This window comes from Nuphar pumila, chromosome 16 (genome assembly GCF_984573655.1).
Source record: "Nuphar pumila chromosome 16, dmNupPumi1.hap1.1, whole genome shotgun sequence".
Taxonomy (NCBI): domain Eukaryota; kingdom Viridiplantae; phylum Streptophyta; class Magnoliopsida; order Nymphaeales; family Nymphaeaceae; genus Nuphar; species Nuphar pumila.
The window spans coordinates 85,645,254-85,665,010 of record NC_143264.1 but is presented as its reverse complement, the minus strand read 5'-3'; the positions used below and the strand labels follow the sequence as shown (position 1 = coordinate 85,665,010).

General features: G+C 40.0%; 1 protein-coding gene across 1 annotated transcript; it reads left to right on the top strand.

Annotated features, from left to right (window-relative positions):
• Window positions 1-1,742: 1,742 nt before the first annotated feature.
• On the top strand, window positions 1,743-2,996 carry LOC149813953 (pollen Ole e I family allergen protein). The gene is made up of 2 exons (XM_089991235.1): window positions 1,743-1,888; window positions 2,675-2,996. Exons 1-2 carry the CDS (start codon window positions 1,743-1,745, stop codon window positions 2,994-2,996), a joined length of 468 nt encoding a protein of 155 aa, XP_089847361.1.
• The last annotated feature ends 16,761 nt before the right edge of the window (window positions 2,997-19,757 follow it).

Below are 19,757 nucleotides of genomic sequence, written 5' to 3'. Positions count from 1 at the left end.
ATTACGAAATAGTTATACTGTTTTAAAGATGTAATCATAGTATTTGAGCACTTAGTGTATTGCTTGCTTGCAAACCACACACTTCAACCATTTATACTTTATGATATAAAAATATATGCACAACATATTTATTACGAGTTAATGAACCCATATGAACCGAGCCAAAGTGAACACCCACTGTTCATGTTTATTTTTTTGGGTTAACTTGCACATAGATGCCTATAGTACGCCCGATTTAGGTTTAACCACATAACATTAAAGAATTTAGAAATAGATGCCTAACCTTTCAAGAAATGCATTATTGCTAGTGCTTCGCTTAAAATCATGAATATGGGCAGATCTTAAGTTTTTCTATTAGTCTCAAACCTGAATCCATTATGTCATTTTTGGTTGGGTTAAACGCTCCACCTGCAGACATTTTTTGGGAATAAACACAAACTGGTAAACCCTTTTTTCCCTGCTACATATAAGCTAAAATTAGTAGGCCTATATTTGTATCTGTGTCTGCTCCAAAGTACTTACTAGCTTGATCTGAAGGCAAATTCTACAAAGGATAGCAAGTGGTGTGTCAATGGGTCGGGTTTGACCCAAACACTCTTGGTTCAAGGTTTGGTGATAAACAAGGAAGTCCAATTAGAATCCTTGTCAGATTCAAAGGATCCGACTATTATATGGAGCCGAGTAAGGTTTTTGAAATTTCATAAGATCCACAACTTTTCAATGTAAAAAAGATAAAAAGTATTATTTTGCCCGGTCAGCTTCATGTAACCCTTATGGGGATCTGGGTATAGTTTTTCTTAAGGTGGGTCCGATTGAAACTGAGTCCGGACTCGGTACCAGCATCTTAAATCAAATCTGGGTTTGGTTGGTCTCACCAGGTCCGAACCAAACCCGACCCTTTGATACCCTAGTTGTAGCATCTGCTGGGAAGCAAACTCTTTCAATATTACCATCTATCAGTTCTTTGTATTTGCAATTTAATATGCTTTGCCAAGTTCACGCGTGCATCTGTTTCTTTTGAGAGAGAGAGCATTGAACCGTTCACGCAGGTAGACAAGTGTTTCTGTACGTGTCACGGGGAGGGACACTTTGTTCGTTAACACATATGAAACAGATAAGGAGGGTAGTTTAGTCAATCAATGAAGTATAAATAATGTTTTTTGTTTTTGTCATGCTCGGAAGGTTGCTACTGTGGGGGCATTTGTTTCATCGTTTGAATTCAGTGGAGCCTAATTTGGTGCAGTTTAATAAGTGATATTGCAGAATCCAAGAAACCGTCATGTGAAGCGACAGGACGCATTCAAATAAGATTTTCAAAGCAGCATCAACATTCAAATAAGATTTTCAAGGCAGCAGGAAGGGACCCTTGTTGACAGAATGACAACCATCCATCTTGTGAATGGACGGCAGGAAGCTTACTCGACACCTGGACTGTTGGGAAGAGAGAAAGGTTCCCTTTTTTTTTTCTCCATCCATGATTTCGCGGGAGAGAAAGGAAAAAAGGATAAAAGGGCATTAGGGTTATTAAGTTAAAGAGACAATCTGTGGGCCTGTAGTTAATGGCTAGTAGAGCTACATTTTGAAACGTTACTTTTTATTTTTGGAGCCCTCTGCTAGCGGAGCTGAAGTGTACTATTGTAGCTGACACATTATGCATAAAAAGAGGTGCAAAATACGACTTTGAACGGTCGATCAAGATGCTGCATTAGTCACAGGAGAGAGAGAGAGAGAGAGAGGTGAAGATGGGGAGGGTTTCTTCAATGGGGAGGTTGTTTCTGGTGGTTCTGCTAGTGGGTGTTGTGGGAGCAACTAGCCGTGGTCATGCCGTCTCAGAGATGAAAGGGCCTGGTTTTTTGTACACAAGAAGCAGAGGCAGATGTACACCAGAGTGAGTCTCTCAACCTTTTTTCTTTTCCTTTTACATTCTTATGGCTTCATAGAGTTCGCCAACAAATGGGCATTAGTCCTTTCCCTACATATCCCATAGATTTTAAGTCTCTCTCTCTCTCTCTCTCTCTCTCTCTCTCTCTCTCTCTCCGCATGTTCATGTGGCTATTGTTTTCTTACTGGTTCTTTACTCTGGTTCGACTACACAACCCTCGCCCCCGAGTCGGATGCAGACCGGGAGTAAGATTCGATGAAACGTGATTGTTGAAATTGAGAGCCTCGCCCCGAGTCGGATGCAGACCGGGAGTAAGATTCGATGAAACGTGACTGTTGAAATTGAGAGCCTCGCCCCGAGTCGGATGCAGACCGGGAGTAAGATTCGATGAAACGTGACTGTTGAAATTGAGAGCCTCGCCCCGAGTCGGATGCAGACAGGGAGTAAGACTCGATGAACCGTGATTCTTGAAATTGAGAGCCGATTTCCTAGCTCAAAACCACGGAATCACGCGAAACAAGCAGTCCTATTTTGAATGGTCGAATCTGACCGAGCCGTCATCCTGATCACGAAGCAAAGGCCACGACTTGGCCGAGTCACCATACCACCCGAGACTCCGACCGAGTCCTGAAACATGGATCTGTTTTCACGGCCGCATCCTCGCAACCAAAAACACACATCATGTAATCTTGGTGCCCCACGTCGTTCTTTTTTTTTGAGGCATTTCGTCGAACACTTTGAAAGAAACCCGTAAGAAAATCCCGTGAATCACGTGGTGTGTGTGCACTGCAGATACTGGAGCAGCAGGCGGGAAGCGTGGCCGAAGATGGTGCCGATAACGTCGTCGGTGGCGAAGATCTTCGGGTCTCTGGCGTTGGAGAGGTTCAGGCCGCAGCTCACCCTCTTCGAAGCGACGGACCGGAACGACGACAACAACGCCTTCGTGCACCTTCTCAGGGAGTCGTCCGCGGCGCTCCTAAACTCCTACGCTCGGAAGGACTTTCCCTACCCTTCGTGGAAGGTGAAGTCCTTTCTCATCCAGGGATTGGTGTCGGAAAAATCAGCCCTTCAGCAAGCTTCTCGCTTCTCTGCAGCCAACCAAGGCTGTGATTAGGGTTTTACAGGGGGGGGCTTGACTTTGAGTCTTTGACAGTTAAACCCCTGGTGTTGTACTTGTGTGTACATAGGAACTTCTACTACTGGGCTCCTGTGTTGTGAAGGTGTGACGAAGAATGTATGAACCACTCTGATTAATGTTTTGAGGACTCGGACCAGTTGCATCACAAGCCTGGTCAGAGCTTTCTAGCCTCTTATCATGGTCTCAAAAAAGCTGCTTTCAGCAATTGATGCCCTCATTTTTTTGGTGGCCAACTTTGGCCCCAGATTGGGTTTGGCAACCTGAGTTGTCTCGACAAAACTGTGAAGTTGAACGGCTGCAGGTGTTTATTTGCAATGGCTTACTGGCATCTCAATCTAGATGGGATCCCAAATTACATCATAGCACCAGTTTCTGAGGGGTCGCTTTGCGTTTGTGAACAAGTCACGCTTTGAGTTTGTGCACATTTCTTTTACAATGGTTTTGGCATGCACTTTATGACCTTGTTCTCAAGCATGGAAGAGTGGTTTCTGTTAAATTATCAGAGAAAAAAAATGAACTTTCTTGAAAATGTTTTGTCATGTTCAAAAGAATTGTGTTTTTCTTTAATTTATCTATTTGTTATAATATTTAAATATATAATAAGGTTTTTTTTATAAAAATAACTTCAATTTTATTTTAAGCAAACCATAGGTTTTAACTATAATTTTTATGCCATTTTTTTGTTTATGTTTATTGTTGTTTCTTTACCCGCTTTCTTTTATGCTTCATAAACATGTTTTATGTTTTTTGCATTTAAGCATTCCTGAAAGGTTTGTTTCTTACTCACTTCACACCTCACACGTTGCTTTTGTCCCCCATTTTTTACTCTGGTTACTATTTCTCAAATCAATCTCTTCTCCATTTCATGGCTCCGCAACAACTGATGACCATAAGGAACAATGATCTGGTAATTGCCAAGAGGATCTGGCTCAACTCCAGCAATGAATATAGACTCATGTTACAACATTTCAACGGGTCAGTTCTATTATAGGTCACACTTAGTTACCGTGAATTGGAACCTAACTGAATCTCGTTCTGGCCTGGACCCTAATCCAGGCTCAATGGCATGTGATTGTTGCTCAGAGTTGAATTAATCAGGTTTAGGCTTTACCTGCAAATAGCTTGGTTTCTTTTATTCGGTTCCAATTGTTCAAAACAGTTTATGATAGTGGTTGGATTTCCGGTAAGTTGGGGTTGATTGGGTCAAAGGAGATTAATGGGTCCAAAATTGACATCATTCAGTGTAATGCGATTGAAGCCAACTAACTAGATCTATACATCTATATTATACTCATAAGTTGGATATGGGCATATGGTTCAACCCATGAACCCTAACGATTTGAACTTTGTAGTTGATTGTAAATAGGTTTGGGTTGACAGTTTATCAAGCCAAACCTACCTGAATTTATTATCATAGTATACAATATAAAGCAAATAAGCATAAACATGGACATAAAAGTAGTAACTGTCTCGCTCGCTATGTGCAAAAATTACTGTGCTTTTTGCTTATTTTTTATGTTCTGAACTGAAACAAGCAAACAGTTCATCCAAATAACAATATTCTATTTGAAGCTAACATAAAAGAAGAAATTAATAGAAATTAAATGCATCCAATATGGAAGCGTTTGAAGCCCCGTCTGCTGGATGCACCAAGTGCATCCGCTCACCCATGCAAATGTGGGATGCACGGACTCTACTTTGGTGTGTCCTGCGGATGCAGAAACAATGTCCACTGCTGTTCCATGCCCCCAAGGAACAGCAGCGGATAGACAGGCACGGACACTGGAAAAATATTTTTTTTTAGGGCGTGTGGACAGGGCAGGACAGTGCATCCTATCCTGTTCGTGGACAGGCTGGGATGTCCCACGCTATCCTGTCCTCCGTTGTCTGCAACTTAAACACCTGGGGTCAATCACTTCTATACACCCATTGCTCAAGCTCTATGCCAGCCAGGCCTAGGTTTTGTGGTTGGCCTTGCTCATCTCATTACCTCGACTCTGGATTATGGCTGGTCTTGATCAGGTGGTTCCAGGTCCACAACCAGCTTCAATTGGCTCATCACATGGCAGATCTAGACCTGAACTTCCTTTTGAACTGTTTATGGCACAAGTGATCCATATTCTTGGGTAAGTCTATTTGGATCAGTCATGCATGTTCCCTACATAACCAAAGGGGGGCTGTGATTTGCAGACAACCGTGGGCAAGTAGGCTGATGGATGTCGACGTCCAGCCATTTTGTTTTTTCTTCCAGGGGCATTCAGACACCCTTGTTCCAGTGGGGAGGGTGGAATGGCCCAGGACACCAAAAACTATTCCCACCGGATGTTGTATTCCAGGCATTCCCCAAGTCGTGTGGGCCCCACGTGTTGCACAGACAGCGGAATCAAGCATGCGCTAATTAAATATCCCTAGCACCAGATGATTAAAATAAACCATTATCCTTGTTCCCTTGCGACTTACATTGTAAAGTTGTGATTAGAGTATGATGTAAGCTGTCCGGTTAAGGTGAATCAATACCCCGAAGGGGCAGCCCGTATGCTTGAACTGCAATAGCCCTCAGGCAAAATTGTGAATGAATTAAATGCTTTGAGCTTTCTTTTGTTCACCCTCGTTGTGATTGTTTCTTGTGATTGCAATTCTTCTCCCTCCATTCTCTCTTGCACTCTAATTACAAGCTTTCACGACGGACAAGCGAGCTGACAAGTAGGCTCGCGGTAGTAAGGCCAGTTACAACCCTCATGTTGTTCATAAGTTCTTGCACCATTATGTGTTGGTGGCCAAGTTGGTTGTATCCCTTAAAACATGCGACCTTCGGATGCATATTGAGAGGTCTTGATTTATGAGAAAACTATGTTCTGCTACTTCTATGCATGAAAATAAAAAAAAACACAAAAATACAAGCAAATTGCATAAAATTAAGGAAAATAACAAATTAATCATCTAACCTCTCTCTGGGGAGCATTATATATAACAACTATTTATAGTAAAACAGAAAACCCTACCCTCCATTGGATCTTGGGTAAAATTTGATTACCCAAATCCAAAATACAACTATGGATCCCATTGGATCATCTCTCGCTGAATCCATCAGATCCAATCGCCCTTTGTTCCTTTTCTTCTTCTATTTGCCTTTCACTGGAGTTGGATCCGGCTCTGAATCCACGACTGCATCAGTTGAAACAAGTCAAACCAGAGGTGGGCATTGTTGCCTGGATTTGTGATTATAAAAGGGGGATGGGTCCTCCTGGAGCCTGTCCTAACTGACATTATGGACTAAACCCAAGCTTCTTCACAAATTTCATACGGTTGCACAACATGCTGGCTTAGCCCATTTCACAGTCGACGATCAAGCCTAGCCCATTAACAGGACACAGCTTGATCAAACTCACCCTGTCCAAAGCTCAATCTGGAAATGTCCAATAGCCAAAAACCTGGACCAGACCTGGAATGGATGGGCTGCAATATGAGTCCCAATTCAGTGGGTGGGTGATGGATGAGTCGGCTCGTTCTAAAATTTGGATAGGCTTGACCGGCCTGCGAGTTGCCAACGGGCTGGTCAAGCATGCCCAAATTTAAATGTGGTCAACAAGGCCTTTCAACATGGTTGGTTTGATTATAAGAACGGACTCTTGGATCATATTTTTTCAATGAAAAACTTGATTTTTTTAAATCACAAAATTCTGCCTTTTGTCAACAGTTGATTTTTGAATTATCAAGAAATCAATTCTGCGTGCAAGTCCAATTTTGACGATTGAAATGTCTATCTTCACTAAATAAATGATGCAGGATCATATATATGGAGTCTGAATTGATCACAACATGGTGCGACCTGATTTGTTTTTGCCATGTTTCCTAGCCCCAAGAACACGTGATTTACAACGAGATGGGCATCACCTATTTTTTTTCCAATTAAATTTCACGAGATCCTTGCTCCATGGCAACTGGTTGCATCCCATGGTACGTTTTTTTTTTAATTTATAACTCGAAGAAACCACATCACCAGGCACGAAGACCTGGTTGCGCTGGCTCAGCCTGCCAGGACCCGTGCCCCAGAGGCCTATACTACCCTTTGGCTTGCACAAGGGCCCTCACCCCACTACGCCAACCCTCCTTGGGGCTCCCATGGTATGATTGCTAATTGGATTCCGAATCTCATAATCAGTCTCTTAAACCAAATGGCGAGGAGCTCAGTCTACATGGATCCAGTCTTGCTAGATATCCAATTAGGTTGGAAGCAGATCAGGTCATGCTGAACATGAGCCATCGTGGCCGTCTGTTTGCATTTTGGATGACGAATGCCACGTAGGTTCTGTTGACTTTTTAACTTTTCAAAATACAAAACGGACGGCCACGATGTTGGTATGAGCAAAAAAAAAAGCTCATGTTCAGCATGACCTGATCTGCTTTCAATTAGGTTGCAGACCCAGTTTCCAGCCAATCCATCACGTTAATTTAAAACTGTTATTATTATTCCTACATCCTTGAAAACCAAAGGAAAGGAAGGAGGTGAAGGGTGCACGTTATTTCAGAGTGTTGTGGACGAATTAAGATATCCTTTGCCATCAAAAGGAGCTTTCCCCAGTTACTGGGAAAAGTAGGAACCTCTGAAAACTCATTGGGATTTATTCCTTGTTTCCGAAGACGATGACGGAAAACCAATTATACAGTACCATTGTAAAATATTATGTAAACAAGAAGAGAAACTCATTCAAGGAATTGGAGAACAGATGGCAGAGGAGGGTTCGGTCTCTGTTTCTCCATGGGACTCCATTCTCACACGCCTCGTTCGATTGCTGATGGAGCTGGAGTCGTTGAGACAACGGATCACCACCCTCAATTCGAATCTCGACCAGCTGGTCGAACGCTTCGACGTCTTGGACAGGTTGAGATTTGCTTCTTCCACTCAGGAATCGAGTGGCTCAACAGGCGAAGCAGCGATCGATACGTACAATGACGGTGAAAGGAAGATGTTGCGTGAACGTGAGGTGGCGAGACGACTGGAGGAGATGGACACAGTGCGGGTGGTAGGGTCGGGGTGCGGGGAGGAGCACTCAGTGTGTGCGGTTTGCATGGAGGGATTGGAGACGGGGTGCGAGGCTAAACGTTTGGCGTGCTCTCACATGTACCACCGTGAGTGCATTGGGGAGTGGATGGTTTACAAAAACCTGTGTCCTCTATGTCGTAAAATTGTGTAATACTCTCTCCTGAAACTTCATTGTGTAATTAATACTATCTCTGATCTCCCTCTCTATCTCATGTATATATGGAATTAATTGACATTTGGTTGGATGCGATACTGATTCTTTTCGCTAACTTATTTTGCTGCAGATCAGTTATTCGTAAGTTTTATATATATATATATATATATATATATATATATATATATATATATATATATATATATATATATATATATAGAGAGAGAGAGAGAGAGAGAGAGAGACTTTTTGCACCTGCTACCTCGTGCCTACCACTAGTGGATAGGGGTTTTGCAGGTTGTTTTTCAAAAATCTGACCCTGCGGATGTCTGCATGATAGATTTGCTAGGAAATCACACTTGGATCATGATTTCTTGAGGAAAAAGATGATGTTTTAAGCATTGAATATTTTTTAAAATTATAAACTGTTGATTTTTTAATCTTATAAAAACCGAACTTGTTGTTGAAATCAGACAATATAAAAGCCGATTATCATAAAATCAAATATATAGATCATATATGTATGGTCGGATTTTAGAAAAAATAGAAACAAAGCTCGATAAGCATGCAGTAGGTACAAAAAGCATAGACACCTATCCTCTAACAATTGAGTTTTTCATTGATCAACTTTACATATCGGATTTTTATCATTCTTTTAGTGAAGGACATGATTTGGATTATGAATTTTCGATGCTTAGATGTGTTTTTAAAGTGCTAAAAATCAATGACCAATAATACTTTGTATTGTAAAGTTTTAAATGCATTGTCATCGTGAGCCATTGATTTTTTACATTTCTAAAAACATGTAAAATATATAGGTTTCTGATTCAACTTTACTAAAATGACCAAAATAGCTTTAAAATAATGATATTTTTTAAATGCATGATTATCTTTTTAAACATTATAGATCTTTTAAATTTGAAAGGAAATAAAAAGTCAAACATCTTTTCCAAAAAAGTAATTTTATGAAACTATAAAAGTAACTTTTTAAAAAACAAAAGAATTGTGTTGTCCCCTTTTCCAGCAAGTTACAGTTAAGACCATCCAAATTAAGTTTTACTGATTATGTATAATCAAATTAAGTTCCTTATTTAAAGCAATATGAAATGTGAATTCCTAAGGTGACATGTGGATGACACCCAAAGCTCAGTTTTAAAATGGGTACATTTTATGCTCAAAAACCAGGTTTTGTTGTACCGGTAATTAACTAAAAAAAATACCCCCAAACTCTTTCTTTCTCTCTCCCCTCCACCACCTCCCTACACACCTGTGTGAATCTAGCAAAAATTTTCAGCTAGTCACCAGTCGGCAAATGGCCCAACTAGTATGGCTTGGCGAGGGTGGCATCGATTGGTGACCAACCAAAAACTAATTTTTTTTTCAAAAAATGATTGTAATGTCTTTGCAAAATGATGTGTTTCTCGAAATGCCTTACAATTTGATGAAATCCTTCATACCAAAATCTTTGATTCCAAACTTTTTACAGCATTTTTGCTCTTTGCACATGCGAACCTAATGAGGTTCATGAGATATATAAGCATGCTGAGAAGATCGTTTGTGAACCTTCGCAAATATATTGCGACCTTTATAAATATAGTATGATCTTCACGAAGATTTCCTGCAAACCTCCCTTAAGTAAATACCCTTCAAGAAGCTTTAGAAATGTGTATTGACGTTCGTAGTCACCTGTTGCGAATGTCTCCAACGTTCACACTTTGATTCAACATGTGCAAAAATAATATGACCCTCACAAATATAGGACGACCTTAGCAAAGAAAACCTATAAATCTCCTTTAACTAAATACTCCTCACGTATGTTTGTATTAATCAAAAAAGAGTTTTGGTTCAGATTTGAAATGAACTAAACCAAGATCTTGTTGGATACTTAGGGACGTGTGTTTGATTTAGAATAGGTTGCTGGAGGTCAGAGACTACTAAAATATGTCGTTGGGTGGTTGAGATGCTCAAACGATAAAAATAACTTTTGGGGTTAATTGGATCAATGTAGTTTTGATTTTAACCCTATGAAAAGCAAGATAATGCAACCTTATAAAGTCTGATAAGATATATATAAAAAACTAATATTAAAGGTTTATTTAGGCTTCAGAGAGGGCGATACAAAAAAAACCACGGTTGTAAAGGCTTTCTTGCTTCCAAACTTAAAGAAATCTTTCACTGTCACTTTTTTTGTGGACAAAAAGTTGTGGTATTCACTGAAGAAGAGACCCGGGCAGCAGATACGAGTTGGCTTTCTAACAGTTTTTTTCCCTTTTGGCCTTTTTTTTTTTTTGAAGAGAAAGTTGAGGCTAGTCCGACCCCTACCAGATATACAACTATACCATAGGATTCCAACTTGCAACGTCTTAACACAAGGTGACGTGCACTAACTGCTTCTACCACACAAGCGGAGCCCCCCGTTGGTCCCTTTCGGCCTTCCGGGTAAAACCAACTTCACGTTATTTTCATCTTCTCCCGTAGCTGTATCTTTGTCCTTTTCTTCCTTCTTAGCTCGCAGATCTGAAAATATTCGCTAAATTATTTTATCCTTTTAGAGGAGAAGAGAGGGGCTGACTGGTGGGATCATTTTATTAGGTATATGTTACTATCCATCTATAAGGACAAGATATATTCTCGAGGTCGAATGAGGCTGTATGCACGAGACGCAGAAGGACAAAATTAAGGCACCTCGACTATATGGCTGTCCCTATATCGTATGGTTCTGATGGGGCTGAGGGTAGAGACCTCTTTCTCTATTATAAATCTTGGAACATCAAAGCCTTTATGCTTGGCAAAAAATATCCTCGTAATCTGTCAACTTTTTAGAAATTAAAAGATCAACAGTGAAGTAAGACAGCAAGCTGTGCATTGCAAAGCAAGTGAATTTGCAGTGCCAATTAGCTAGGATGCCACTTAACAGAGGTCAAGACAAACGAGGCTGTAGCGGCGAGTTATTTAGTGAGAAGGCATGCTATGATATTTTTTTTTATATTTGGACATGTTTTTCAATGCCATTTAAAGCAAACAGTGCAAACAATTCTTCCACACATTTTTTTGTTGTTGAAATATATAACTTGATCTAAAGCACGTTACACTGTAAAAAAAAAAGAAAACAACACAGAAAGAACCTATTAAGTAGATAAATACTATAACAAGCATTGTTAGTTGTAGATTTTGGATCTTATTGGCTTGGACGATTTCTCTTCTATACAAAGATCAAATATATAAAGGGTAGTCAAAGATTGGAAGAAAACTGTGTAATCATCCTTTGTTAATCATTTAATTAAAAGTTAGCAGTATTAAACTTATTGAAATCATTAAAACACCACTATAATTAATGACATTTTTTAAAATGCAGGGATAATTTTAAGGTAAAAAGAGTCTTTTATTTTAGACTAAAATAAAAAAATGATAATAATTAAGTACTTTAATAATTTGTTTTGACAAAATCAAGTGAGTTATTTAGGCCCCAAAAGTGACAATGGTTTTGAAAAACACCATTCATTTTAAGAGTGTACGTGTCATTTCAAACGGTTGATGCTAAAGTTCATACAAAAGGCAGAAAAACCTATATATATATATATATATATATCAAAGAATTGAAACTAACTCTATAAACGTGATTGACATGTATTGCTTAGTGAGAATCAGCTTTTGAATTGTTCGATTACTGCATATAGGTAGGTTTTTATAAAGCTTCGAAAATCATTAACCTGCAAATTAATGTATGATTTTTTCTTGACTGAAAAAGTCATTTTTTCATAAAAATAATTGAGTTAAGAGTCAATCCCTAGCATTTGGACCATGTTAATGCATCACTGAGGTCCAATTGAGTCAAACAATCTGCACATTTTTAGCAATTTGGTTCCACTCATCTCCTATGTCAACGCCCATCTCCATACCCCTCTTAATCTTATTGGTGCAAGTTGTTTTGATCAAATCTGACCTCATAGGTGGATTCAACATAGTCGATTAAATACAAAACCACCGTTGAATCACACTTTTTTTTTATGAAAAAATATGTTTTTAAAATCATAAAATTTTAGCAGCTTGTTTTTGAATTGCTAAAAAATCTTGCAAATAAGTTGGATTTTGGTGATTCAAGTATTGATTTTCACTAAATGTAGGATGTAGATCACATCTGTGGAGTCCCATTTGATCAAAACAACTTGTATCAATGAAATCATCCCTAAGAGCAGTATGAAGATAGGGATGACTTTAGGGATGAGGGGGATCCGGACTCGATTTCTAGAGGCAACATGATGTCATGGCAATCACGATCAACTATTATTAACTCATATGGAGAGAGAGAGAGAGAGAGAGAGAGAGAGTTTCCCACTCAGCCATGCGTGGGGAAGATGCGATACGCATATTCTTCACTTGGGTCATGAGTTCAGAGATTTGAGACTTTCTTGGGATCCGGTCCTACTTAAGATACATGGGCATGCAGCAATCCAAGTTGCTTGGGCAAGGTGGAGAATCTCTACCTCTTTGGGGAGAGGAACCAAGATACTCCACAAAGATAAGATCAACACAACAAGAATGGGAGGAGTAACATCTCAACATTTTCTTAAATTTTAAGCAACACAAGAATCTTCAAATTCAAAAGATGGACGCAAAGATGCTGGCTTTCCCACCACCTCCCACTTGACTTTAGATGGGTTGCAACTTTCAAGCCGTCCACTCCTTTTCCCATCTCCCTTTCCAACCTTGCCAAGCTATGAAAAAACTAAAAGAAAATTACAAAACGGCTTCCTTTACTTATCCTATTCTCCACTATGCGGCACTGGTATCAAGCGTCTCTGTGCTTTCCTATTACAAGGGCATTTTAGTAAATTTCATAATAATATTGAAAATGTTCAAAACTTGCATATCTCAACTGGCATAGGCTGGCGAAAAAGGAGTTTTGTGAACAAAAAGTTAGTTTTTAATGACAAAAATACCCTTAAAAGTAGGATAGCGTTCGTCCCTATTGCGTCAAGAATTTGGTCTAGCTAAGTCAAGTAGTCAACTAGGGGGCTGTTTTTTGACCACGTCAACGTGATCAAGTTTTCCGAGTTAAACCAAAAGCGGCCAGTTCTTTCCAGTCTCGACTCTCCCAACACTAGTCAAGAGCGGCCTAGGTCAAGTTCAACGGTAGAGGTAATTGAGTAGGAAAGACAACCTCGTGTCGATTCGGTGGCTGTGCCAAACACGAGCCCCACACCAAGTTGGTCTAGCCAAGCTGGACGGGATCATTGACATGTCCCCTCGTAAATCTTTCGAAAATCCAAGGGTGAAATCGTCCACTAAAAAGGATAAAAGCAAATAAATTAAAAAAATAAAATAAAATGAAAGACCCTGAAGGTAGGCCCTCCATCACACCATAAGAGGAGCCAAACGCTCCCTCCTGTGAGCACACCCCACTTCATCCTGCATTCGTCAAGTTTCACACGTGCCACCACCTCTCTCTCTCTCAGCCTGTTTTTGATGCCAAGCCTGGAGCTCCAGAAGAAGCTGTTGCGGACGGGGAAGGCGTGGAAGCGCTTGGGCTCAGCCATCAGGGACGGCCTCGCACGTGCCAAGTCCGCGCGCAAGACCACCTCCATCCTGCGGCAAGTGTGTTCCCTTCCGGCGAGGAACAAGGAGGAAATCGGTTCGTGGACCCGCTCCCGCGCGGCTTGCCGGACGTTCGAGCGCGTTCGCACCGCGACCGAGAAGCAGCAGAGGCAGTTCGAGTCTGTGTACGTGGACGAGTTGGTAGGCCGGACCGGGACCGGGCCCGGGCCCGGGCCCGGGCCCGGAGGGGATGGCTCGTCGTCGATCGCTGCTGAGCCCGGGGCCGGGCCGAGCAAGGCGGTCCGAAAGAAGGGTCCAAACCCGGTCAGGCGGGTGGGCCCCGTGATGACGTGGGAGGTGGACGAGAGGGCGGAGGAGTTCATCGAGAGGTTCCGCGAGCAGATGAGGCTGCAGAAGCAGCAGTCCATCGAGGACTTCAAGGACATGCTCGCACGTGGCTCCAGATAGCTCACGCGTGCCAACCTCTCGTCTCATTGGCTCTTTTTTTCCTCTTCTATTTTGGTTTGGTGTTGTACGTGTGTTTGTGCATGGTTGTGCCTGTTTTCCTCCTTTCTTTTTCTTATTTTTCAGGTTTTTTGCGTCGATTAATTGCATTCACCAATTAATGGGTTGTTGATATGTAAATTATTTTATAATTTCATATGAAAAAAAAAATCGATAATTATTGCCGGATATGTAGTTCCTGTACTACCAAGAAGTCTTAACTCGACGTTAAATCGTAGTAAACTTTTTATGCAACGGTTAGTAAATTCTGATAAAACATTTTAGAAAAACAAAAAGAGAATCTGAATTTACCAATAAAAAGATTTTATTTAGATTGGCTTGATGCAGTGCTTCATGTTTTCTCCGTGAGATATTATTAAGTTGACACTTTTAAAACTACAAGGATTTTGCAAAGCCATGCTTTTGGATCCAAATGATGCGGACTCAAATCAGATGAAGGTATGATCAATCTCTACAAATCAGAATGATGCGGACTAGGACTTTCACTTGAAGCCCTCTTAATATGTTTCTTTATTTTTCTTTTTTTTTTGGGATAGGCATGTTGGGGTTGGCCCACCTAATATGTCTCAATGCAATATATGAAAACCTGCTCCAATAACTTTTAATGCCATGAAAGCCCACAAGGGCTCTGCTCATCTGCTTATGAGTATCACCAAGTCAGAAGGCCAGCAAATATTGGGTTGGTAATCCTTGGATTATCCAAAAAAGTTAGGTTAGATAGTTCTGGAATGTCAAGGATTCGGCTTTTGCTCTTCATGTCGATGCTTGATTCTGTGTTACAGTTATGGATCGGATTGAGATTTGCTTTTTTTCTCGGTGTTTTGCTTCAGATGGATTGTGGTAAACGTAGGAAACTACTGTTTAGAGTGATGCTGTTGATCTAAATGCGTGTTGTAGTGACATAAAGCTCGGAGGATGGAATGATGGCGTGAATTTGTAGTCACTTTCATGAATATCAAATTAAAGCATATGTCTCCCTTAGGAGAATTTAATGTTGGACATTTGGATTTGGGTCCAACCCATTGGGTGACCAGTTTGACATTAAAAGCATAGTGGGGTAGTGGGCTGCATAGCGGAGGAGGTTAAGTGAACGTGGAGTGTCCACATTCACTAAACCACCTCCCTTTCGATCGACTGAGGAGAATGTCAAACACCTACGCTCACAAACCATGACAACCACAGGTACACTTTCTGTGTTTGTTTTCCCAAAAAATGCCAACAATGGATTATGGGCCCACGACCCACGCATTCTGTTGCGCGTGCGGGTGCGTAGGGCCTTCCGATGTTTTCTAAAATCTAGCCACGCTCCTAACCGCATGTCATCGTGGGGCGACATGGGTCACTGGTCATTCCAGCAGTCTGTCGCAAACAACGACAGATGATGGCAATGTTGTATTCCCCAAAGACTGTTGCCATGGTGCAACAGCCTTCACCGGCGACAGACCCATTTTATGAGGTGATCGCCCATCACCATGGGATGACGTGGGTTGCTGGTACAGCAACTGTCATCGTTGGGCGACGTACTGCCATTCTCGACAGCCGTACGCTAGTGGCGATGGATGTCCCGGCGACCCTCTGATTCAAAAATATAGAGGATTGAGGGTTTAACCTGCGCCGTTGGGTAGCAGGGTAGTTTGTTGACGTCGAGATCACCACAAAATGTCATCGGGGGAGGGGGTTTTGCCGAATTGCTGGATTGTCGGCGGAGTGCGACAAACTCCTTACTTGTTGCGTCGATCGTCGAAAAAAAGCAGGGTTAAAAAACCCCCATTCTTCAAAACCTTTCAGTTGTCGGGCTGGAGATTTCAATCAGTGGCTTTTCAATAATAACTGATCCAAATTCTGAGTCAGCAGGTTGACCTTGTTTTGCAACTCAAGGTGTGCTCTGTCTTAAAAATCCCAGCCTTCTTTGCTCTATCATGAGCAGGTGCAGCCCTCTCAGAACATGAGGCTGAAGTGTGGTGCATCGAATTCTCACTAAGGGTCTCAAACATGACCCACGCTTCATCCTCACTCTTCAACATAAAGGTGCTTCCACAGGATGCATCAGCCATCTGACGATTTTTCTCGATCAGCCCATCGTAAATTACTGCACCAGTTATCAACGGGACACCTGGTGGTTGGGACACTTTCAGAAAAAATCTTTCATCCTCTCCCACGTCTCATGAAATTGTTCTCCCTCAATCTAGGGAAAACTGGTAATGGCTTTTCAAAATTGATTCGTTTTACCAATTGGAAAGTATTTCTTGAGAAACTCTATCTGCATTCATTTCCAAGTGGTTATCTGAAGTGTATCTAAAGCCTTCAGCCAATGCTTGACTTTATCCTTGAGGGAGAAAATGAACAAGGTCAACCTCAATGTGTCATCTCTAAAATTATTGATCTGCACCATAGAGCAGATCTCGAGGAACTTATCAAGATGACGGTAGGGGTCCTCGTTACTAAGGTCGTGAAAAAAATGTAACATCTGAATAATACTGGCATTGATTTTGAACATGTTTACTCCTACAACAAATCTAGCGATGCAGGAGGTGGGAGTGTATTCAGTGGGAATGAAATACTCCTGGAGGAGACGAGTCAACTGCTGATCCTCAGACATAGGGCCGGATCGATGGGCTCTCCTAATGATAAACTCGGAGTCCTCTACTAACTCAGCAAGCTCAGGGTCAAGTGAGTGTCACCCTTGCATACACCTGAGAGTAGACCGATGTAGAAACCATCCTAAAGAAGGGTGTTCTACCTAAACCTTGCATGCACACATGATCAACCACACAAACTACGAAGCAGGCAAAATAAAATAAATAAATAAAACAAGAAACAGAAAACACACACCATATTCTTGCACCCAAACAGATATTTTGCAGAAAGCAAACTATGTGCATAATATCAATCGTGCATAGTCACCTACTAAGGGGTAACCTACTAGGTGGGCCATACAGAAAAAGTAAATTGATCTCGAGGGCTCGCAAGCAACATAGTTCTACAAATCATAATTACAAAAATAAATTAACAATCCTAATTAATGAGCAGGAAAATAAACTAGCAATCCTAAATAAATAACAGAAAGGAAACTAACAGTCCTAAATAACATGAGAACACATGAGAGGCAATAAAGTGAATAGTCATTTTGCTATCTCCGTTCCCCGACAACGACGCTAAAAATTTGGTATAAGTTTTATGAAATAGATTTTTAAAGAGATATTTTTGATAAAAAATTTATTTTGTGAAAGCTAAGCACCAAATAATAAAAATCGGCTCACACTAGGGTGAGATCCAGGTCGAACTCAAGGAACGAAAGAAGAAACTTTGTATTCCACAGAATGATAAGCTTTATTGCCATTAAAATAAAATTAAATAAAAATAACTAACTATTACAAAGAATTTCCTTTTGCAGAGGGCTCAAAAGGAATAATAAATGGCCTGATTAAAAATTCAAATTAAAAATAAATAAATGACCCTATTCTAAAAGAAAGGAAAAAGGGTATTTAGTTGCTTGAGCTTTAATCCCTATAATCTTCACTGCTTTCCTTTGAATTCAAGAGCCACTAATATTTTATTTATATTTAAATGTCTTGTCTCTTCAGAGGGCTCTCTAAGGGACCTTTGTGGGACCTGAGAGGGCTTCTTAATGGTACTTTTGAGGGCCTATTGCATGTTCAACTGCTTCTCTATAAAACAAAATGACAAAACGAGTAGAACAAAGCAAAGAAAATATACTGGAAAATAAAGATTAGTTACTTAAAAATAAGAAAACAAGAAGTTAACTAACTACTCTAACAAACTGAAAAAAAACCCTCTAACAAATAACTAACTACATAACAAACTCAACAACAAACTATGAACTAACTATGAAACAAACCAACTACTTTGAAACAAATTAAAAACAACTAACTAATCTTGAAATAAACTAAAACAAAATAACTAAATTAAAACAAGAAAAATGTGAACTTAAACTAACTAATTCAAGTCAATAAAGACATGAATGTAACTTAACTAAACTAAAAGTAAATGAAATCCAATCGAATATGAAATGAACTAAAACAATTGTTAATTCGAATTCAAGAAAACATTATTTTAACAACTACTAATTAAAATGTCTGAAATAATTGAATCTAAGTTACTTGCTTACACTAAAAACAAGGATTAGCCTAAATGCCAAATTACTATACAACTAATTGATGTATAAAAAGGATAACACGGGTTAAGTTATGACTAACATAAACAAGCATCTAGATCACTAATTAGCCATGAGCACTATGGTATAAATAACTAGCCTAATTTATTGAATGGACTAACACACACATAGAGACATAAAACCTGAATTCAATTCTGAATAGCTATCATTCTAAATGCTAAACGAATGAAAACAAAATTTTAACTTTACTAAAAATTAAAACTATGTTAACTACCGACTATAGAACAATTCAAAACAAAACAAACTACCGAAGATGAAGACTCAATTTTAATGAACTGACTACACGATGCTAAACAACTAATACTTCAAAACTAACTAATTAAAACCCAACTTACGAGAAAACAACAGGTTGAAAACAAAACTTTTACATGTAAAAATAACAAACGGATCATATCTAACCCAGTGGATCTTGCAACTTGAAAAGCTTTGGTGCATTGGTTTGCCTCTGATCTCAAGTCTAATGTGATACCAAATCCTAGGATATAAGTTGCAACTTAGATTTGAAATTTTTGGCATGGTGAAATGGATCCTCTTGAATACGTAGGTTGTGTATACAACAAGATAGACAAGTAAAAGATTCAATGACTTCTTAATTTTTTAAAAGGTTGGGTTGAGGCACTATAGCTCAAGCTCCTTTCGTGATCCAAAAGAACCAAACATGATCTGAACCAAGCCTAGCCACAAGTTGCTTGGTTTGTTTACCCACCCTAGTTGAGGGGACCAAAAATATTAATTAGAACAATAAAAATAAAGAGAGAAGTGTTTCAGGGTGATAGTTCAAAGTAATGGTATGTTGACAGTCTGCAAAGTAAGCCACGGATTTAGTACTCTACAAGAATAATGGCAACATTGAAACTTGAAAGCACAGAGGCTTTGTTTCAATGTTCCTTTGAAGGATCTCTGTGTTGAGATGCTTAAAAGCAATACAAGTCTCATTAACAAACTTCTTCATATTGGTCACTGTCCCGATCATCGGCAATGAAATCTTCTTCAAGATAAAACCATACTACCTGAAGGAGTCATGACATTTTTCTTCGGCATCATTTTCAATCCCAATGTCGACAAGGCTCTGGTACCAACTTATCACGTAGCTTCGGATAATCGCAAACACCAAAAGTGAGCCTTTTAAGCGCATAAGCAATGCACAACACATGCGTGCGAGCGGAAGCAAGAGTACACGCATGCACAATCACAAAGAGAGTACAAAGGCAAGGATGCAAAAAGCTTGTTTATAGATACTTGAAAGCAAAGTACATCAAGAGAAGGAGAGAGGGTCCGAATACA

Bases quoted from the DNA above. Each gene is read 5' to 3' on its own strand.
- LOC149813953 (XM_089991235.1), top strand. From the start codon at position 1,743: ATGGGGAGGGTTTCTTCAATGGGGAGGTTGTTTCTGGTGGTTCTGCTA. The intron at 1,889-2,674 runs GTGAGTCTCTCA...TGTGCACTGCAG, and splicing joins AGAGGCAGATGTACACCAGA to ATACTGGAGCAGCAGGCGGG.